This window comes from Melanostigma gelatinosum (assembly GCF_949748355.1).
Source record: "Melanostigma gelatinosum genome assembly, chromosome: 3".
Classification (NCBI taxonomy): Eukaryota; Metazoa; Chordata; class Actinopteri; order Perciformes; family Zoarcidae; genus Melanostigma; species Melanostigma gelatinosum.
Genome location: NC_136636.1, coordinates 17956934 through 17980941, shown reverse-complemented (window position 1 = coordinate 17980941; position 24008 = coordinate 17956934). Strand labels below are relative to the sequence as shown.

The following is a 24008-nucleotide window of genomic DNA, read 5'->3' as shown; positions in this document are numbered from 1 at the left end:
AGATTAGTTGTCTCTGTTCTCAAGTTTCTTTTTCCGTGGTGTTTGAATTTTGTATTACATTACACATGTTGTAAAAAAAATCTATGAGAATTGAATGATCCTGACATGATAATACTGATTGCTCCTGACGGGATCCAGACTTTTATATTTGGCAGTGGAGTTTGGGGCTTGAACTCTTGGAGATAATAAATACAAACTGAGAAAACTAATGACAGCAAATACTGCATTTAAACCAACTTGAAATCAAAAGACACCAAGCGCATCTGTGAAACGTAGAATTAATCTTGACTGTGATAAGTACTGCACCAGTCAAATCCAAACAGCTTCTGAGGCCATCATCATTCTTCTCTCTAGTCTTATGGGCCCAAAGCTCACATCTATTGGAATGAATTAATATTGAATTTAGAGTGAAGATGATCAGCGATATGTCTGGAGCTCATTATGGGATTGTCAAGGGTTGGACAAATACTATCTTCCTAGTAATTTATGTAAACCATCCTCTCAGCCAAATGAATATTGATAAGGTCACTGAATCCTGACTAGCAGGCGCACTCATTCTGTGAAAGTGCCTTAATTCAGGGAAAGTGAAACACCATTAGGAATAAAAACTACATTAATTCTATACTACATCATGTTCCTGTTGAATTCATTCTTGACCCTACACTTAAGTCCATATTTGCTTTCTGCTAGCCTCCAGTTAAGCGCACAGTTGGGTGATGATCATCAATGAGCAACACTTGTCACATGACACAAAATATATTTTTTTCCATTGTTAATGTAAAAATACGAAAAAGATATCTGGCCCTTTGGCTGCTAAATGCTCCACTGTGTTCACCAGCTAGTCGCTAACTTAGTCTGGCTGTTTGCTGTTGAGCAGGTGGTGTACAGTGTTTCTTTGAGGACAGTTTTCACTGAAAAATGTGGCCTGATGTGACCAAAACAGCACTATGAGGGTGGTAAGTGTGAACCAAAATATAGCTGTTGTAACCAAAGAGCTGAAAGTTGCTATAAAGACAAGGGGAGCTGCAGATTTGTGTGATAATTGGCTGTAGGTCGTATCAGTACGAGAGACCCCTTTCACATTGGCGATCATTGGCGATCATTGGCGATCATTGGCGATCATTGGCGATCACTGTCGATCACTGTCGATCACTGTCGATCATTGTCGATCATTGTCGCTTTAAGGAAAACCACACAATATAGACAACAGTAAAAAACAACCAAAAATCTCTTCGAATAGAAGAAGAAGGATACACATTTCTACTGATTTCTGAGCTTTTTTAGTCTTTAAAGCAGAGTCCACCAGAGTCTGTTAGATCAAGTTAGATAAGCGACAGCAAACTGGTTGCAAGCAAGTGGACCAGAACAAAGGCTTGTAAATATAGAGAGCTCACACTCACACCTCAGTCTCTTCTCACAGTGTGTGTGTGGGCCAGTGTGAAAATGAAACCTGAAGAGAAGGTTGTCTTTCTTCTTGTTTGGACTTCTTGTTTGGAACAGAAACAATTCATTGAACTGAATCAATATTTGTAGTGTTTGCAGGTTGATTTTCTAATTTGAAATAATTCGGCAGATGTTTCTACACTGAGGATCAATCACATGATCTGCAGCTCACAGTACCTTGCCTTGAGTTTGAGTGACCGCTTCAGGAACACTTCATTTCAAAGTCAGCAGCTTTAATGGTTCAGCAAATGCTCAGACTGCAGTTTAATGCTGCTGGTATTACATAAACATCAAGTCAGTCACTTAGTTCAGCATGAATATTATAATTAAACTACAAGAAGAATACAGATTATAGTGAACAGTGCAAATGCTCCCGGGCAATTTAAAGCTCACCTGATAGTAATTCACCAGCTTGTATATACACTCAAGTACACACACACACACACACACACACACACACACACAGACACACACACAGACACACACACACACACACATGCACTAAATAGGGGAATCTTTTCAGCTTTTGCACGCCTGTTGCCATGGAGATTGCCATTGCTGCCCATGCCGAGTGAAGGAACATCAAAAGAAAATGCTCCATTAAACAAACACACACTCACACAGACACACACGCAAACAGACACGCACAGACACACACACACACTTGCGCAGCTGCTCAAGGCCCCCAGAAGAAGAGACAAACAGAAGCAGCCACTTTAATCTTACTCCACTGAAGGGTGACAGTGTGACCGAGCAGGGAGGAAACCAGTAATATTCATCATATGGGAGTCATAAGCTAAAATGCACTTTGAGGTTAGATTAGACACGGTTACTACCTTGAGTGACAATGTTGGTTGTTAATGCTCTTGCGGGTCACTTACATTTGCGGCAGCAACATGATTGGTGCTATTTCTGTAATACTTAACATATTTACTGTTCAACATTCTACCTGGCTCCTGTTGATTATTTATGACTGAACTCTGAGACGGATTGATGCCATCCTCTTGTCTTTTATTCTTGTATTCTGTTCTACTGAATAGTACGGACCACTCTGGTGTCACATGTGAAAATTGTTGCCACATATTTTTGGTCATGTTGTATGTCCAACAAACCCATCGCAACATGCTGTTGTAACCTGGACGCTTTGTACCATTACTGCTGTTCATAAGCCCCGCCTCCACCCCAGCATCCACCTGGATCTCTGTTCAGGGGGGAATTATTATCACCATTCCCAAATCCCTGCTGTGCTGAGCTTTGTTTATCATCGTGGTGAGCGAGGAGGACGGAGCCTAAACACCAAACATCAGCTGTAGGTATTCTGCACTGCAAGGTTTATAATGCATGGAGGTAGTACTAAATATTTGTTTCTACCTCTCCATCCTTGTGGTAATGTTGAAGAAAATCATTGTAACTTTGAATTGAACTCGAATTGAACTGAACTCATTTGGGCTCACACGTAAACAGTTAATATAAGGTGTTATGTAACACATATTCTGGTACAAAACAACATTCTTAAGAAGTGATTAGGAGCAGACACAGGGGCACCAAACTCTCTCCTAAGAGTATCAAAACATTTCCGTATATGGAGCTATGTCCTGCCATTAGGGCAAGTGACCAGAACATGCCCTAATTAGGAGTCCAGAAGTGCTCTGCTTTTCGATTCAACAGACTGGTTTGATTGGTGGGACGTAGCCAAAAGGTAGCGTGAAATTTGACTATAAGAGTGATCTGTGTAAAGCAGTACAGGGGAGTCGTTTCAATATACTGAACTGGTTGATGTTGGCTTGATCTTATTGAAACACTACCCGCTGGATTGCAACCCCAGTTCGCCGCCTCTTCTCGTCATTTTGCCACAACAGTAAGAACTGCTTGTCGGTGTGCTGATTCTTCATTCTTGTACTTTTATTGTAGTGCTTTCCAAGCCAACTTTTGTTCCACTCGTTGCCATGGCATTTTTGAATCTAGAATTCTGTTTTGTGCCTAAAAATGTACAGAAAAAAAAGTAGAGTACAGCTCGGCGTATCGCAGAAATACCAGTCTCTTCAGCGCTGCAAGACACTCTGCACTGTGCTATGTGGGTGTGTGTGTGTGTGTGTGTGTCTAGGGCACACACACCTGGTCAAATGGTGTTTTGGGGGATTTGCTGGGTAGTGTGTGGGTGTTTTAATTTTGTAGCTCCATCCATCTCTCAGAAAAACACATCGCTGTTTAAGTTCATTCAGAGAGCTGTATTTTATAATCGCTCTGCTGAATCTGCATTATTCCCTCAAGTAGCTTCAAAGTCAAGGATAGACTTGTTTTTAACTGAGTCGTAGCATCCGGACTCATTTGTAATGCAAGAGGCACAGTGAAGGGACCTCTGTGAGGGTCTGGGATTGTAGACCTCGTGTTCAGACAGGTCTAAACTGTAACTTGACATCATTATATAACCCGGTTGTTTCCTGGGTTGAGCCCCCTGTGTTCTCAATTCACCTGCAGATGCATCTGAGATTACTCCCTGCAAGGAACACTTCCATTTATTCACTTCTATGCTTCAGTATTAGCCGCCCCATTACATCTAGTCATTAAACTAGATTATTTATCTGATGATTTCAAATTTGAGTTGAAATTGAATTGAATTATTCATCAAAATAGTCAAATTTGCAATTATACGCATGCCCCCGCTGAGGTTGTAGCATGTATGACACCATGTCATGAGCACCTACCGTCAATGCCAGATGTGCACAGAGCTGTTCACATTTTTCACAGGAGGTTTGACCCTGGCATACTCACCCACACACACACACACACACACACGGACATCTGCAGTTTATCCCGCCAAAGCAGCATTTAATCAGGTCCGTGCTCACACACACACACACACACACACACACACACACACACACACACACACACACACACACACACACACACACACACACACACACACCAATGGTAAAAGTCATGAAACGTGTAAATATCCTACCTAGCATAGAGTTTTATGTTCTAAAATTCGTTCATATTTGTATTACTGAAGGAATACTGTAATTATTTATTTCAATAATCTGTTCAAAATAATGATTTCAATATTTTCACTCAAATGTGGACTTCTTGTGTCGGCCGATCGTGTTTCTATGTCAGCATCTGTGCTTTTGTGTGTATGCCAGTTTGTGTGTGGATGTGTATGCGGATGTGTATCTGAGCATGTGTGTTGGCAGATGAGTGATGCTCCTGACATTGTGGATCTGCTGTTAGTGTATTCTTATCCAACGCAGCAGCACGATGCAGATCATATCACACTCTACAGTATACAGGTATTCTATACTTAGTCAATAGTGGTGTGTTGGGAGCAGGAGGCAACCTCCGGGTCTGAAAAGTGAAGCCAATGCAGAAGCGCCTTAAACCTGCATTCTTTCTGCAGGCCATCAGGGGGCGACTCCTCTGGGAGCAAACATGACCCTACTTCTCACCTGATTATCACCTCAGTAAACATTGTGAACATGGGTCTTCTTCAATTCAGTGTGATGGTCATTTTGTAAATATTGGTCCCATTTAGTGGCTACCTTTTGATTGACATGTTGAAGAGCCGTGTATGTCGCCTCTACGTCACTCCTCCGCAGTATAAAAATACGGTCGCTTCCGTCCTCTGGTTGCTAAAAACCAAGATGGCGATAGGCGGTTGTTATAGAAGTTAACGTTAATCTCGAAGTCAAGATGAAATGAAAAATGCCTTTTTAACCACTCTAGATCACATCCCCATATTGTGCACATTTCTAAATCATCGTTTTCTTCCGGTAAAAACAAAATATGTTCTGTGTTTACGTAAGCTAGTACCACCAATTTAAACCCCAAATATCATGGCATCTATCCATCAATCAATCTGCAACTTCTAGCGATAAGGGAGGCATGTGTGGAGCCGCAGTAGCTACATTCTAAGCCCACCCACTTTTTTTGCGGTCCAATCAAATGCGGAGGATTTGATTTGAATCCCTCATGCTCAAATCGTACATTTCACTGGGGGGTCACAGTATGGAAGCTAAAGACGCACTAACTTCAGTTGCATGAGACTTTAAATGCTTCCGTTATGTTGCGTATATATTTTTGTACCTGTAACCTCTTCTGTGTTAGCAGACGTTAGACGGTTAACGTGTTTTTTCTCAGATGCAGAGCGATACTGAAAGTGCAAAGGAATTAGACATCATATCCTTAGTGTGTGGTTAATATATCACAGCTATGAACCAATCAGATTGCCTAATTTGGTCAGCCTTTTCTCAACTGAAGGGGGTTGGGCTAATCATTGATGCTGTAAATGCTGCAGTGTGTCTTTGTCACTGGTTGTACAAAAAAAAGAGAGAAAAAATGAAGCACAAATTGCCGAATGTGAAATCTTTGACTCCGTCCTCTGGATGGTTTCATGCACACATGTGTTATATAATTGCTGTTTACAAAATGTGTTGGGTGTTGTGTATGTGTGTCATGAAGCATGTAGGCCAGGACGAGCTTAGGATGTCGCTACATTTCATTACACTGCAGCTCTGTGACTCACTCAGCTCTCTTCTGGTTGACTTAGCACAGCCTGCCCCCCCCCCCCCCCTTCATCACCACAAATGTTTCTTTGAACGTGTCGTGAAGTGGGTTTACCTTCTTTTTTCCTGTCATCAGCACATTTAGTGTCCCGTCATATGAATTTGGAGCAGAGTCCACCTCTCTGTTGTTTATTTTAGCTGCTGAACCCGAAACACGAGGGGCAAAGCGGTGGCTGATGGAATCCGGTGCAATATTGTGCAGTAATCTAGACACCACTCACTCCAGTCCTCGCCTGTGTGAAATACCCTAAATTAGGAGTCACTCACAAATAGCTGAGGTTGAAAAGAGATGCGGCCAAATGAGCGGCACAGAGGAGAGCTGAAGAGCAGCCCTTCAATGGCGTAAAGGTCAACGATTATATTTCCATCAATTGAGATCGAATCAGTGAAGCCGTTTGCTTCCACAAACCTCAATGCTTGAGCAGTTGAATCTGATAAATGGGTTGGAGAATATTTCTAAATTAGTGAGTACTTTACATCCTTAAAGGGATATTTACCCTTTTAAGACAAGATGGAGGAACTGTGGCTCTATATTTTCTTCTTCTGCAGTCTCTCTGCTCTTCTTCGTGCGGTTCAGACGTGTGTGGGATTTTTTTTTTCCCGCTTGAATAACCTCTTTTCTCTCTTGTTTGTCCTGTCATCTTCTGCATGTTTTTTCTCCTTCTTTGAATTGAAGCTTGGAGCAGCAAACAGTGCAGACAGCTGTATCTGCTGCTGCTGATGCTGCTGGCATTTAGGAGAAGTGCCCTTCTAATTCCCTGACTGCATAAGAGACACGGAAATAAATAGCGTGACGCGGTGTAGAAAATAAACTGTATCTCTCTAACTGAAAGGACTCGGGAGTGTGTTTGTGTCATCCGTGTTTTTTAATGTTCCGCAAGGAAGGAACTGTGATTCGCTCACAGACGTGTTCATGATAGAAACCTACCTCTTTGATATATGCTTTGATTGTTGGTGCTTTAACATTCAGATGCTAATTAAGGGAAATCATTGGGAAACTCTTACTGCAAACAGGGTCTCCTCAAGCGTCACCATTACCTCCATGTGCTGCTTTCTTAGGCTGCACGTTATTGAGGAGCAACACGTTCCACTGGAGGGAATCATTTGAGGGATTAAACCAGTCGAGAAACCATCGCAGTGGAATGAATCTCTGTCCTTGTCCTCTCTTTTCTCTGTTCTCCTGCTGTCCTCTTCCGAGGCTTCTTCACTACAGTGGTTAGAATTACAAATCAATCCTTCCCTGCATTTTGCCAAATTTCTTTTCAATGGCAAAATATAGGGATAAGCACATTCTCAGAGGGGGGGGGGGGGGCGGTATTTTGTTTTTTTAGCTCTGTGAGAATTAATCCACGAGAAATGAATGAGCCCACAATGGCATGAAAAGAGATGAGGGGGAAACAGGTTGAGATGGACGTTAGAAAGATGGATGGAAGGATGGCGGGAGAAGGAGGCGGGGCTTGCGGAGCAGGGTGGATGGTGTTTCCATCTCTGAACCCCACCTTACGGGCGCTCGCAGGAAACCCCTTCCAGTGGCTGCACACGGCACGCGAGCGCTACAAGGCTGCAGCACGACGCGCACACGTAGCCTATGATGTAGGAGGATGATGACAGGAGAGGAGGAGGAGGCGGGGGGGAGAAAGCCAGTGAGTGAGAGAGAGAGAGAGTGAGGGAGGGAGGGAGGGAGCGAGAGGAAAAGGGCACAGTGAAAGGATGAGATAAGCAGCGCCGAGCAGCATCTCTTGAGCACATTCAGCTCACAGCAGCTCAGGAGGCAGGACGGCAGAGCAGAGGGGGGAGAACACCTTGCACCTCACCGAAGGGAGCGACACCACCTCTCTCTCTCTCTCTCTCTCTTTCTCTCAGACACACACTCTTGCACGTCACACACATTTGTGAGGAGGCGTGAGGCTCAGGGGGAGGAACAGCACACGCACGCACGCTGTTTTGCTGGCTTAGCTGTGCTTTGGAGAGCTGTCTCTTGAAGACTGGACCAGAGCTGATTCCATCCTGCTTCATCCATCCTTTCCTTCCTTCCTGCTTTACCATTCCTAGAGCTCAGAAGCGTCTCGCCCGTCGGCCAACCCCTTCGATCATTCCGACTGATTTGCTCTCTCTGTCATTCATCTAACCTCTGATCGGCGCATCTCTCTCTCTCTCTCTCTCTCTCTCTCTGTAACCATCTGCCTGTCTGTGCTTTCACTCTATTCAGCCGAGAGACCAAGAGACACACTGAAAGAGCAACTAATCCGACTGACTGATCATGAACTTCCTCCGACGCCGTCTCTCGGACAGCAGCTTTATGTCCAACCTGCCCAACGGCTACATGTCAGACCTCCAGAGGTCGGACCCGGCTGCTCCTCCTCCCCCCACCGCCACCTCCCCCTCCCATCAAGGTGGCCCCTCAGCCGTGGCTCCGGCCCCTGCCCTGTCCCCGACCAAAGCTCCGGCCCCGTCCCAGGCTCCCGCCAGCTCCCCCGCTGCTCAGGAGCGGCGTGCGAACCCGCTGGCTCAGCCGCCGCCTCAACAGGCCCCGTCCTCCTCCTCCTCCTCCTCCTCCTCTGGTGGCTCCTCTGGCTTCTTCAGCTCCTTCAGCTCCATCACCAACGTGGTCAAACAGACCGCCGCCACGGCCGCCGTGTTCGTGGAGCAGACGGCGTCCTCTCCCTCGCTCTCCAAGAAGTTCAAGATCTTGTTGGTCATTGATGAGCCCCAGCACGAGTGGTAAGTGTGAGGATGCAAGTGACTTCAATGACGGGTGGAGTGTTAGCCAATCGGCTGAGGGGAAGTGGTGGTGTTAGCTGGCACGGTGATTCTAATTTATTTTGCGGACGCTCTTCATATTTGGTGAAATAAATATTTGTGTTATAGTCAGCCAGAAGGAATATGATTTCCTGTTAATTAGAAAAGGCTAACTTACATGTGGGCGCATTGGCCCAGCGCTGACTGACACAAGTGATTGATTTTACACGAATCCTGAATGAACTCTTACGTCCCTTTTTGTTAGTGTTCTGTGTCTCTTTTTTAAAATGTTGTTTTCTCTCCTCTCACTAAAGCTGCTCCCAAAATAGAAAGCGCTCTATTAATCTCAGGCAGGGGAGCTTTTCTCTCTCTGTGCTTTGGATTCACACATCGCACCAGCTCGCGCCGTCACCTGCCTCTGCTTTCGTGTGTTTCCGTGAACCTTTATGACGCCATGTGCGTGCGTGCATATCCTAAGGTCCGTGAGTGAGTGTGACAGCGCTATGAGCAAGTGTGATTTCAGCCCAACAGGATATTATCATCAAGCTATTAACGCGTACATCATGAACAGGCATAGAAGAGCTCTGCATAAAACATCAAGAACACAAGAGATATGTAAGCCCCCGGCTGTGCAATACTGCCGCTATCCCGCTCGCTTTTCTGTTTCCTGCAAATCACATTTTCACACGATAAAGGTTTACTGTGTGGATGTCGATGATGGATTTTACAGCCGTTTATTGCCGCCATTATCTCTGTAATTTCATCATCTCAGCCCTGTTGGATGGAGATGTGATGTAGGAGCGACGATTTTAACCTTTCGCAATGTAATGGACATTCTGAGCGTGTTTACTGCGGCTAACAATAAACATGTAATGTGGTTCAACGCATTGCAAAAAAACAAAAGAGTAAGTGTTTCAATCTGCTGATGAAGACTATGTGTCAGATGGTCAAAAGCTCCAGAACAAGCAAAAGGAAGGCCTTGAGTTGAGATTGGTTTGTTATAACTTTGCATGGGTTTGGGCTATGGAAAGGATTTTTGGAAGCTCTCTCTATTCTGTTTGGAAATGCATCTTGGTAGTTGCAGATGTACTTGAAAGTTCGAGCTCATATCAATATATTTATGTTTTAGTTGGATCTTGCCATTGTAGTTGTCTGATGCTGAGATTTAAGTGTCTCATTTTGGCACAAACCCCACTCTCTTTAAATGAGACGGTATTGAAATGCTATCGTACTGTACTAGTTATCTATAATCCTGTCTGGATTACCCCGGTGTATGCTTGGATAATAAAATACGGTGCTATTTATCATTGACGAAGTAACTGACTGTTTTTCCCTCTTTAGTGCAGTTGATATTGCTTCAATCTGAACAGGATTATTTCCATTACGGTGCATACGAGTGCTGAGGTTTCACCACACTGAACCTTCTGAATGTGACCGGCAGCTCTACATTCTGGTAATCCTGTGTTCTCTCGCTGTGCGTGTTTTGGTGGCTTATGGATGATGTGGCGATGTCTGAACGAGAGACACTGCAGCTCCATTTACCAAATGAAGTCCTGCTCTTACAAAATGTGTAAGGACCACACATCAGAATTATAGATCTGGATATAATAATGCGTTTTCAGACTCTGGTCAGTTGAATCGTTTGTGTTTTAGTACCCGTGGGAGCAAGTTCCACCTGTACATGGCCAGACAGAACATGTGAGAGTTGTAGCCTGTCGTTGCTGAAACCCCTTATGGCCTGCGACTGTCACTTTAAGTGACTTGTAACCACCGGCAACAATGTGGTTTGACTTGCATGAAGAACTGTGGTTTTCCAAAGGGGAGATCTAATTACTCCACATTTGTACAGTATGCGTAGAGATAGCTGAGTTTGCAGTGACTGCTAATTCATGTAGCAATACAAATGTATACTCAGTGAATGTTGTAAAATATATTACAGGTAGTATATTAATATATTGAAGGTATTCTACTAAATGTTATAGATGTTCCACTCCGTAAAGAGTGAAGTGTGTGAACCCTTTTTTTAGGATTCTGTATGTGGTTCTCGTCAAGGTTTTTGATGGATAGCATCAGCCTGAAGCCGGACTTTATCTTGATGATCCTCATCATTCTGAAACTTCTATCCTTCATGTCATCATGAACGAAATCACAAAGCTCCATTTCTGATATTTAAGATTAAGATTACTTCTTAACGTTACATCACATTAAACACGACCATAAGTTCCTTGCATGATGTAGAAACTTTAACAGCCCCCTCGAGAAATGTCTGTGTATTGGTGATATGATTCACATACCAGACATAAATACACCTTTAATTGTGAGAAACACATTTGGTCTAAAGAAAGTTTTCATGAAGCAATCACGATTTACCGTTATACCACTGAGTAGCAGACCACATGTAATCTAAGAATCCATTGCAAACACCCACACATCGGGGGGAAGTCGAGAACCGGTTCCAAATGGTCTGATCCATGGGAAGTGTATGCCTCTGACAGTTGCACATTGAAAGAAACTCATGTGTTATGGCATTAAACTCTGTCTGCACTGCTGGTAACAAGGAGGAGCCGTGTTTCCCATTAATTACCAAGACGAAGCCCCGCCACAGTTTCATAATGAACCAAAAATAATGTGTGCGCTTCTCAACGGATGGGTTCAACACACACACATGAATCACAAGCGATGTTTGATGAATAAATGAGAAATACGTGCAATTGGAATTGGTCATTTCCACCTGTCACTTACAATCAGGGGGATGATAGTAATAAGAAGCAATGAAGCTTTCATTTTCTCTTGCTCTGTCTTTCTTTTTTTTAAGTCCTCCTGTGTGCCTGAATTTGCCTTTATAATTAAGCCTCTTTTAATTCTCAATTTATACTACCCTTTCTAAATCCATCTAAACTTTGAATATTGAAATAGACAGGGAAACTGAACATGCAGTTAATAACGTGCTATAACTCTAAATAACACTGGCACCCATTACAAAAGTACTAGCAGTTACATAAGCCACCACAGGTATCAAGACTCTCTCTCTCTCTGAGCTCTCAGACATGGACCGGGCGGCTGTGATAGCGCACTCTGACTGTGCCACAAAAAGAGACCACAATGAAGCCGCTTGATGGAAGAGTGCGTGCATTTTGCAGGTAATTCAGAATGGGAGTATAGCCTCATTTAGTGCCTCACAATTATTGCTCATTATAGCCGCAGTTTGTGCTCCAGCACCAGTGAGCGTATTTACCTGTGCATAAGTGCTCATCAGAGGAGATTATTTCGGGCCGTTGACTTTAATATGACTCATAGCGGCGGGCGGAGACAAACAACTGAAGACCAAAATAGAGGCATTCGTTGGACACTATTTTCATCACTTGAAGATCTAGACTATGCAGGTGATCTCTCTCTTCTTTCACATACTCATCGACACATGCAGGAGAAAACATCCCGCCTCAGTGATTTTGGTCAGAAGATTGGCCTGAAGATCAGCAAAAAGAAAACGGAAGTGATGACTCCGAACAGTCCAAATCCCTCACCAATTCAGGTTAACGGAGAAGATCTCCGTAAAACTGACGAGTTCACATATTTGGGCAGCACTGTCAGACACGACGGGGGCACGGATAAAGACATCAAGAACCGTCTTAATAAGGCAAGGAACGCTTTCAAAGTACGAAATAACATATGGAGGTCACAGCAGTACACCATCAAGACCAAGCTTAAATTGTATCAGAGCTGTGTTTTATCCACCCTGTTGTACGGTTCTGAATGCTGGAGAATGACGCAAGAAGATCTCAACAGACTATCAACCTTCCATACAAAGAGTTTAAGATGAATACTGCACATTTTCTGGCCAAGCACCATCTCAAATAAAGAACTGTATGACAAATGCCAACACGAAAGCATGGAGACCATCCTAATGAGAAGAAGATGGGGATGGATAGGACATGTGTTGAGAAAAGATCTTGCTGATATCACAAGAACAGCCTTACATTGGACACCAGAAGGGAAAAGGAAAAGAGGCCGACCAAGAAACACATGGAGAAGAACTGTGGAGAAGGAGATGCAGAGCCTAAACCACTCATGGGGCACCATCCAGCGACTCGCCCAGGACAGACAGGAGTGGAAGACTTTTGTTGCTGCCCTACATGCCAAGAGGCATAAAGGGAAATGATGATGATGATAGCGGAGGGTTCTGTTGGTTTGACTGCAGGTTGATGCACAGAGGAGCAGGCGTCGATGGTGAATGTCGCCCTGCAGTTAAAGCTCAAGCTTTGGTATTTGAGAGCGTACCGATTAGCCAACAAAACATTCACGACTGATTCACGGAGGCGGTGAGGGTATAAAAGTTCTTGTCATCACTTATTCTTACTGAGTCGTTTTTCTACAAACTGACAAGTAAGCATAAAAACTACAAAATAAGAGAGAAACCCACACGTTTGCGTTGGGATTATTTTCTATTTCTGTGGTTGCAGCAGAAAAGGTGCAGTTTTTATCGACTCAATCACATTTGTTGTACGATGACAACGACATGCATTTAATTTAAAGAACAGCATTATGTTTGTGCATGTCTGTGTGCTTGTATTCATGCGTGCGCATTATTTTAATTTTCGCGATTAGAGACCGAGACAGGAGTACACAGTGAGAGCAGGTGGGGAGGTGGAGCCGTGTATATCTCCATCAACATCTCACACACACACACACACACACACACACACACACACACACACACACACACACACACACACACACACACACACACACACACACACACACACACACACACACATGAATTTACAAGTACCTGCACACTCTGTTTCTGTTTTCAGTCATATAATTAGACACAGTAGGAAAACTGTGAAAATTCACACAGAATTCAGCATTTTTTAGTGGATATGAATGAATGAATGAATTTTACTTATATAGCGCTTTTCACAGACAGTAGTATCACAAAGTGCTTAACAGAGCAGACATTTAAAAGCATAAAAAACACAATGTGACCCTAGGGTCAATAAATGATCTACACAGAGAAAATAAAAAAATTAAATAAAGAATAACAAAAAATAAAATAAAAATGTAAAACATATTTTAAGAGCAGGTCTAGGACATGGGTTTACTTTTACACAAACGCCAGCCTAAACAGGTGGGTTTTGAGCTGTTTTTTGAACGTATTCACAGTATCTGCGAGGCGTAGAGTTGCAGGCAGAGCATTCCAGAGCCTCGGGGCCACTGCCTCAAAGGCTCGGTCACCACGGCTCTTAAATCGTGTGCGTGGGACTGACAGAAGACCTCGAGCGTTTGACCTGAGAGTGCGGGCGGGTGAATAGGGGCGAAGTAGATCAGCTACATAAGCCGGAGCCTGACCGTGAAGTGCTCTGTAAGTGATGGTGAGAATGTTAAAGTGTATCCTAGATGCTACAGGAAGCCAGTGGAGAGATCGGAGTACGGGGGTGATGTGAGACCGTCGATTTGTCCGGGTGAGTAATCTGGCGGCAGCGTTTTGGATGAACTGCAGACGGTTAAGAGCAGATGCACTGAGTGATGTGAAAAGTGTGTTACAGTCGTCAACGCGAGAGGAGATAAATGTGTGTATGATCATCTCTAGTTCAGGTGTTGATACGACAGATCTCAGTTTACTGATGTTTCTTAGATGGAAGAAACATGACCGAGACAGCTGCTTAACATGAGGGTCAAACGACATGGATCGATCAAAGAAAATCCCTTTGATTAGATTGCGCAGGTTGCAATGGGCAGCAGAGGAGAGAGGACTCATAATCTGCCTGATCATGGGGACAAACTCCTCTGGAGCAATAACTAGGACCTCCGTCTTAGAGTCGTTGAGTTGTAGGCAGTTTTCTGCCGTCCAGTCTCTGATGGCATTGACACACATATGCTGTTACTCGTTCCTGCTTACTGAGTTTACTATAGAACTGTATTCTTCATGGCGGTTATTAGGAATTCTCTGTGGCATCATGGTTCTCAGCTGCAGGTCCACACACACACACACACACACACACACACACACACACACACACACACACACACACACACACACACACACACACACACACACACACACACACACACACACACACACACACACACACACACACACACAAGGGATGAGACAGAAACCACTCCACGGTGGAATGTGTAACCTTGTCATTTCCAAAATAGGATGTGATGGTTTTAAAAGTTCCAAAATTGTGTTGGGTAAAGCGTTTGTTTAAATGGCGAATCAGTTTACCTTTATCTGACACGGACAAATAGTAAATGGAACGTGTATGTGTCAGTCAATTAACCACTAGAATGGACATTTTTCACAGTTTGTATGGGACGTTAATGTGCTAAATAATTAATTGATGAATGAAAAAAACGATGTAAAGATTAATTGACAATGCAGACCAATCATGGCGGTAGTAGACCAAGTAGTTTTTGTTCCTAAGTTCACTGAACCTATAGCGCGGGCAGATCAGGAAGCCGTCATATTAATATACATTTTTTTCCACATATGCAGCCGTGAACACTGAGAAAATGAGTTACCCAGTTTCTAGTGTGGTCAGGTCAGAAAACCCTCATTAAGCAGTTTTGCAATGAAAAGATAATATGGAGGAATTTATTAATTAGTTTAAACTTTAGATTTTTTGGGGGGCTTGTGTAAGTAAAGAAACAAAAAGCTCTTGGGTCTCAAATTTGAAACACAAACATTGGCACCGTAAATTAAATGCCATCGCCCAAGTCATCATTCTCTAGAAAATCAAATATGTATCAAATCTAAATTATAAATAATATATTAATAATAATGATTTATTTGTAATTTTCTTGAGAATATTTTAACACTTATATATGCTGAATAGTAAAAACTGTGCACTGGTTTTATTGTGCAGCTTCCAGGATGAGCCCTTTAATTGACAGCCGATGCTGTGTGTGCTCAATACCGTCTCTGTGAGGAGCACCTCGATAAACAGAAGGCTTGTGTTTGCGCTCAGGAAACCAGGCTGGAGGGAATACAGATCTGTGGCACTGGCGGTGTCAATACCGACTGACTAATAACCAGCGTTAGACTTATCCCTAAAGGCCCGTTGAGACTCAAGATCAACCATTTCATTTATGTCAAGGAAAGCAGTTCGCCCTTCAGCTCATTCAAATGCGACAGGAAGTAAAATGTCCCCCTCTGTTGTTTCCTTTTACTTTTTCATGACTGTGCTGTTTTTTTTCTTCACGTTCTCCACTGTGGAGGACATTTTGATAAGCACAGCACTTAGAGCCTGTGCTATCTCTATCAATTCACACCTGATTAGGCTGTTAAATTAAAAGAGCCAAGCAAAAAATACAATCTCACCAAGAAGCCACAGGCAGCAGCATCGTCAGAATGAATGGTGCCAGCAAAGGAGGTTTGACATCCTTCCAAATGGATGTACACATGAATAAAACTGCAGTTTGACTCCATTTAAAACCAATAGACTTACATTTTATTTGGAAAAATAAGTCTTTTGTGAGGTGGGAAGCCGTTTTAGAAGACTAGTGTCGCCAGCGTTTTGGAGCTCTGGTGAAAACTGTTTGGCCGCCACTGCAGCTGAAAGGACCGGATTGAAGGAATGCACTCCAGAGGTGAAACATCTGTTGTGAATTTAGGCTAAGCTGGTATACTTATGATACGTTATAATGCCAAATGTATCATTTTGTTATTTGTTTTTCCTTTTTTTAAATCGGGAATTCCTTGCTTGAATAGAGTCTAAGTCTATTTGTTTTAAATGGAGTCAAACTGCAGTTTTATTAATGTGTACATACATTTTCATGTTTTGTTTAACCTTGTGTTTTGACCCTGTGATTGTAGCATGTGCTCATTGTACAAACAGACCTCTTCAGTTCTCTTCTCTTGAGCCGCCTCTTCAGTCGGACGAGGAGGCGCTAACGATACAGCTCTGTGGATGCATCGATGTGAGATACAACACAAAGCCTTTCTACTCCGTCATCATACAAGATATTTACATTTAATCTTTATTTCAACTTTAGGAGACCCAAGCAACGGAGAGTTTTGTCAACTCATGACTTTACAACTTACTATCTAAAACTAAAAAACACACAATCGGTCAACTGAGAAAAGTGAAAAGAAGAGAAACACCGTATTGTTAGTGTTGCTGGTTGTTTTTGTGCCGGGTGCTACTCCCGAGTCCTCCGCAGTAAACCTGTTACTATGCATGCGGCCCACAGATACCGAGGACGGCCGTAAACGAGACCAATCAGCATCACAACGTCTGGTGAAATAGGCCGCTGTTGCTATGGCAACAGGTAATCCTCTTCAAAAATTGTGAAATGGTTGAGGCATCAATGTGATTTCTTTTTTTCTACCACAAAGAGACTTTTACAGACTTGTTATCAGCATGAAATACAAAGGTTTCATTGGTCCAAATGGCTCAAATTGCAGTGTTTATGAGGATCACTTCCACTTCTTTATTTTGAAATGATAGCAGTGTTTTTTAGGTAAACTAGACACCATGTGACTTTGTGATTTTGAAGTTTGCCCAAAAGCTGTTGTGAACTTCCACACTCGTGAGGTGAAAAGTGCAGTCATAGAAAGGGAGAGACATGATAAACATTTAAATATTGGGATTACCTTTTTTAGACCGTGTCTCCTCGAAGGAGTAAAGGAAGGAAAGAGTGTTTAAGGGAGTTCAAACCCTGCCAAGTTTTGCCATTTTTTTAAGCATACACATAAAGAATGAACTGAAAGAGTAAAATACACAACCCAATAATTGCAGTAGCAACACATTAGCTCTAAACAGCTAATGCAGTGGCTATCTCGTATAGCTGTAAACCGATCATAGACAAAAAAAAGACATTCGTAACCTTCATCTGCTCGTGATGACCAGATGAAAGACCCCAGAAACAGCGAGTCCTTAATCTTGAGTTGTGACGAGTTTGTTTTGTCAAACTTTTCTTTTTATTAGTTGCTACAAAGCAGGCGGAATAGCGTCAAATTGTATTGTTGTGATCGTCCACCTGTCGGTTTGTCTTTGTTACAAACAGTGAGATTCAGCAACTAATGGAATTTGCAACTCATTCACAAACTCATAAATTCACACATTTGACGAGCTGTGGCTTCTTCAAAAGGTTGAGTTGTGAGCTTGCAAGGAGCTGTTCTTCGACTGAGGACATTGATATGAATCACCAGCGAAAATGCACATCAGCGGTTACAGTGTGTACAAAAAAGACAATCTTGTACGCGCTCCTGCTGAAAATGAAATGTTCTTTCAACAAGAGGAAAACGGTTGCTCAATTCCTCAGCACACAAATTGACGGGGTAACTATTATGACCAACATTATGTGGCATTTTAAAGCCAATATGAACTGTAACTGCAGCGGTGGAACCGGTAGCAACATTGATAACTTGTGGTACAAATCTCGCCTTAACAGTGTCTAGGAATAGGGGTCGTCCAGCGGCCAGTGTTTGGTTTGTCCTTTCTGGGCTACTGTAGAAACATGGCGGCTGGCTCTGTGAAGAGGACCTGCTCCGTATAAACAGCTCATTGTAAGCTAAGAAATACAAAAACAATTGTTTTTCGGGTGATTATACACTGAAGAAAACATACTTATTAAGATGACAGATTCATTCTCGTCACTTTCATTTAGCTTCTGAATAAGGAGGTGGAGCCTGTGTGTGTTTCCGAGAGAGACAGCAGTGTTTACACTTGCTGTGATAATATCACCAGCAGAAGAAAGGGAGTTATTATGCAAACCCAAATATTTAACCCATTCATTGACTCTAATTACAGCTGAGCAAAGTGGCCAGTAATTACATCCAGTACAGTTTGTTTGTTTTAATAACAGGACACCACATACATACTTTAGGTGTTCTGTGTAAAAAAAAAAGAAGTATATTCTTGTTCAAGATTAAGCCATTGAACACAGGGTAATAACTACTGGACATAGGTAAATGGTTACACTTACAACAAATGACAAATACACTTCTTAGGATATGGAATTTTTATAGAGCTCATGTGGATCAAGCTTGGGTTGAGGTTGTAGCCACACTTCTCCTCACAACGCTCCACCGTTTGAATATTGACTTGTGTTAATAATTTATTTCTACCTAATGGGGCTTATAAGAGGGATGACTTGCTGTAAGGCTTGTATGCAACGTTATAGCATCTGATTAATAACATTTCTGCCAAATTTCCCACAGAAAATGACAGTAGCGGAGGCATCATTGACGACGTGATGCTATTATTATCCTATCTCCTTAGTATCTGGACAGTTGTGGTCCAAGTGAAGAGAAACGCTATTTGACCTACTTATTGTCTGGCCTGTTGATTTGACCGAACTGAGCACAGGTCATGAGAGACTGCATCTTGCGTACTGGGGTAAAAAAAACGATGAAAACAACTTACTTTTGCTTAAAATTCTTTTGTTCACACTAATTAGCCCGTTCTTGTTTCTGCGTGAGTTGTTGTAGCTCGGCTACTTTATGAAGACAACTGGCTAACTTTGCATAACAACTTTGAATCACTGTATTCTCATAAACAAAACAATCAACATTAAATAGTTTGCTAATTAATTGCTAAAAAGTCATGCCAGCACCGGTTTGCTTAGTTATCAATGCTGTTAGCATGGTGGCTAACCACCCGACTCCGTTATGACATATCACTTCGGTTTGCACACTGACAGAATGTTTGAATGCACAACATTTTCATATTCTAATCCTAAAAAACATATAGTATAAAACGTCTCCTGTTTTCTGTGAGGTTTGCTCTTACGAGCGGATTCAACAAACTCTCTTAACAAGACAAACGTTGCTCGTTTGAGCCTGACGAATACCAGCTGTTCATTAAAAGTCTTATTATTAGCCTTATCAACACTCCGAATATAGTAATACAAGGCTACCTGTTCTGTTCCGTGTGGGGAAGTTTCATTCACAAAAATCTCACCAAAGATTGAAAAGAGTTTCAGGTCTTGCTGTTGAAAATTGACAGATAAAAATATAGCAAGTTTAGCAGAGTCAGGGGTGGTGTTAGAAAATATTAATAGCACAGCTGTCAACGATGTGTCATCAGAGGAGTGCTGTGCTGTGACAGAAATAGAGAACCAATAGTTTCACATGAAGTTGAATGCAAATTACAACTGAGTAAATTTGTAAGCCATGATGATGATTATGATACAATGAACACAATAAGAACATTTCATTAAGTTGTGCATTTTTATTTTGAGTTTCTGTATCATGCTTAAACCCCAAATGAATTCAAATGAACCATTTCAGTTGAAATTTCTTTTTTACCCTCCACTGGAAACATGACTGTGCGACAGGTCTGGACCACTGAATTACCTTCGTACCGTACGTAAGAGAAAAAGTATAAGAAAATTGGTGAATGACCCAAAGTCTCTTAGATGGGCAACAGATCTGTTCGTACCGGTCGTTCCTACTTGAGGCCCAGCGTTTCCTGCGTCTTGCGTCTTGTGGCTTAATTAAGTTGCACTCTAATTGTACTGAAAGTACACATAATTTGATCAGCTCAGGAGTAGTGCAAAGCAATAAGCTGACTGAGCAAGGGTTTTTCCCCTTGAGCCAACCCTGTTTGTACCCAGAGCACTGCACTGACAGAAGCAACCTACCGACATATACGTCTGCCGGGTGATTAAATGCAGGGCTGATGGCTCCCCAAATGAATTCTGAGGTTCTGAATTCCCATAGCAGAATTTAAAGAGGGAGTCATGTCTCCTCGCCGTATCTCTTTTGTCTGTGAGCTGAGAGAAGAGTCAGCCTGCCTTTGTTTGTCTTCCATTAGGCGAGGGTCGATGTGAAGCGCTGTTAGTTTTGGAAGTCAGCAGGGAATCAGGGGTATCCGACAGATAAGGGAAGGAAGGAATGATGGGGGGAAAGTAGAGAGAGACATGAGAACAGGAGAACAGAGGTGGTGACAGAGAAAGATGGTTAGAAAAGGGAGAGACAGACATGAAAGAGAGAATACGAAGGGAAAATTAGTTAATCTGAAGGAAAGATTCCATTTTTCCATCCATAACCATTAGCTAGAGGCTAAAGAGTCTATAACAATAAGCTGCGTCGAACAGGGCTCCAGGCTTTTTCTCCCCTGGTAACTATCTCCTAGTATCTGTTGCTCTCGCCCCTTCCTGCTTTCTCTTGCTGTCTCAGTCCATATAATGAGAGGCTCCAAGCCATCAAAAGATCAGATAGGCTTAAAGCCAGTCTGAGCCCCGGCTCACTACTCATCGTGTTGCCCACACGGCATTAGATGCCAAGCAGAACCTTCTTTTACAACAAAAAAAGTTGAATACGGTACAAGACATTTTCTATGCCTATTGCCTATTTATTTATGTACATAACCAAGGATTGTCTCAAAACACATGATACCACAACGGCAGCATAAGATAGTCAACCCATGAACACACATAATTAATGTACAGCATTCACTAAAATGCTGAGGGCCAAAAGATAATATAATTATTCAAAACATTTACATTCCTCTGGAAACATGTTTTGAATATATTTGAGTTCAGAACAATGGAGATTATGCATCTCATTATATATCACAACATCAGTTAGACACATGAAAAAGCATGTTTGATTAAATTGTTGATTTAGTATGTAGTATGTCTGTAAATTACTATAAAGATATATATATATATATATGGAAATATGGCAATTTTCTACAGGACTGAGTTATTAAAAATAACAATATGGGAATGTCTGCTGTCAGCTGCTCCAGTGAGTTAAACACAAATTCATATCATCGATGCAAAATCACCAACTTCAATATTGTCATGAAATCTCTGCAGGTTGCCTCAAAGTATACCGTCACACCACCCACACCTCACTGACGTCAGTGGCATTAGAATTATAAGCTTCGTCAGTGTTTGAGAGGGGAGGTTCTGCAGGGGCCACTCTATACAATGTAATATTAATCAGATAGAGTGTTTTGTGAAAGATGAAGTGATTTAGATGAGACAGCTCTGACCTTGCTTCTACAGTGTTTTGTCGTCCCTTTCCTGCAGCAGGGTATCACGCAGCAACAGTATTTGGTATGTATGCCAAATTTAGTGTCTGACGAAACTCTCTCAAGACTGAAAGGCCACATTGTAAAGAAGCCGTTTGTTAATATGAAGAAAAAATATGATTGGAAGTGAAACTAGCTGTGACATTAAATTCAGCGAAGCCTGATTCGCTAGCCAGGCTTTTGGGTTTTTTTTTAGCCAGCTGCAGCACAGCTTCAATTAGTAATTCTCTGAGGTCTTAAATGGCTCACTTGACCATATGGTGTAAGGTGCAGTGGTGCATTTCGGCAGGAAATACTGCACGGTTAACACAAAACTCACACACATATTTGCACTACTACAGTTGCAAGGTCCTTTGACATAACGCAGAAAATAGCATAAAATCCCAATCTTAACCACTACGACTCCATGCCCAGTAGCACCAAAGCACCAACTAATCTACTTAACCTCTACAATGCAAATCCACTGATTGCTGCAATTCCATTCAAATCAATTGATTAAATCCCAAATTACCCTTTAGAGAAGCGAACTGACTAAAATGCCCTCGCTTTCCCAAATTGTCCTGACTCTGCAAATTGGTCCTCAGCAGCACCCGACACATACTATGTAATAACCGTCTTTTCTTCCCTGTTTGTTTCTCTCTGCCTCACATACATACACACACACACACCACACATGGTGCATAGCTTGCTCATGACATGCAGCGCTGTCGTAGGTGTAAGTGTCACACTGTCAATATGGAGACACAACACACTGCAAAGGCCAAGCGGGCGATCGCTTCCTCTCCACTCGCCGTACAAACAAACAGTACTCACACACACATGCACACACTTTAATGCACATACTCACACCAGAACAAATACTCACTGGAATAAATACTCACACTATAATAAATACTCACACCAGAATAAATACTCACACTACAATAAATACTTACACTAGAATAAATACTCACAATGGAATAAATACTCACACCAGAATAAATACTCACAATGGAATAAATACTCACAATAGAATAAATACTCACACCAGAATAAATACTCACAATGGAATAAATACTCACAATAGAATAAATACTCACACCAGAATAAATACTCACAATAGAATAAATACTGACACCAGAATAAATACTCACAATAGAATAAATACTCACACTATAAATACTCACACCAGAATAAATACTCACACTAGAATAAATACTCACACTAGAATAAATACTCCCACTAGAATAAAGCCCAATGGCAGCCATGGTGTGTGAATTATATGTAAGTAGATACATATTAGTTATATTATAATACATGATTTAATGTTATATAAAGTCCCTTTGGTATTTTTCATTATTTCACAACTCACAACCCATTTTGTTGTTGCTTCAGTTATTCATCCTGTCTGCAAACAGTGGCCTTATAAATCAATGGTGAAGTAATTGAGCTGTATGTGATAGCTGGGAGTGGATGTCACTACACCTAAACTACACTAAAGAAATAACTACAGCTTGGCTGAAGAGATTAGGAGAAAAGAAGTGAAGCGTCAAAGATTATTTTCCTGAAAACGAATTGTGAGGGTTGGTTTCATTGGATACGAATGTGTACGTGTGTGTGTGTGTTTCCATATGTGCATGCGTTGTAGGTGTTGGATTGTGCGGGTGGGTGTGCAGCAGCTGACTGTGTGTGCTAAAGGTTACTTGTTACTGCCTTCTGCGTATACTGTGTCCTGTAGGTCAACCATTCACTGGCTTGCATTTCACACAACCTCAGGGGCAGTCACATGACATGTCACAGCAAGCACTTCTCTAGAATGGCTTTGAGAATTATGGCAGCAACACGTCAACATTTGGCTGAACACGTGTGTCTGTGTTTGTGTGTACGTGTGCATGTGCAGAGTGCGCTGCCTGAGTCGTGACCAGATAGAATATCCTCCTTCCTGAGCTCGTCTCAAACACCCACATGGAGGGTTTTTGCTGCCAACAGGGAGCTGCAGTTGGTACAGCATTGTTGCTTGCCTTAGCAAGAGTAAAGTGCAGAGACGAAGCTGTACGGAAACAGAAGCTGACTCGCTCCATCACCGCAGGAATCCTCAAATCATGGAACTTCAAACTGGCTTAATTTAAAGCAGTGGTGAAGAGGCTTGATTGGGCCGTCATCTACTTCCTGCTGTGGGGTTGGGTTTGGTGGAGTGGCGCTGCTGTCTTTAACAAACCTTCTGCCCGATCAAAGATCCACATTTCACTTCATTGACTTTTGGCCACAATACAAGACCTAAATACTG

At 42.3% G+C, this 24008-nt stretch overlaps 1 protein-coding gene across 2 annotated transcripts in view; it reads left to right on the top strand.

Moving 5' to 3' along the window:
* Positions 1-8245: 8245 nt before the first annotated feature.
* syn2b (synapsin IIb) overlaps positions 8246-24008 on the top strand; it is a gene marked incomplete at its 3' end in the record, with an annotated part of 67831 nt that continues 52068 nt past the window's right edge. For both annotated transcript variants that reach the window (XM_079297070.1, XM_079297069.1), the window contains exon 1: positions 8246-8729. In XM_079297070.1, the coding sequence (XP_079153196.1) occupies positions 8269-8729 (461 nt within the window). In that variant the 5' untranslated portion in view covers positions 8246-8268. The remainder of the gene's footprint in view (positions 8730-24008) is intronic.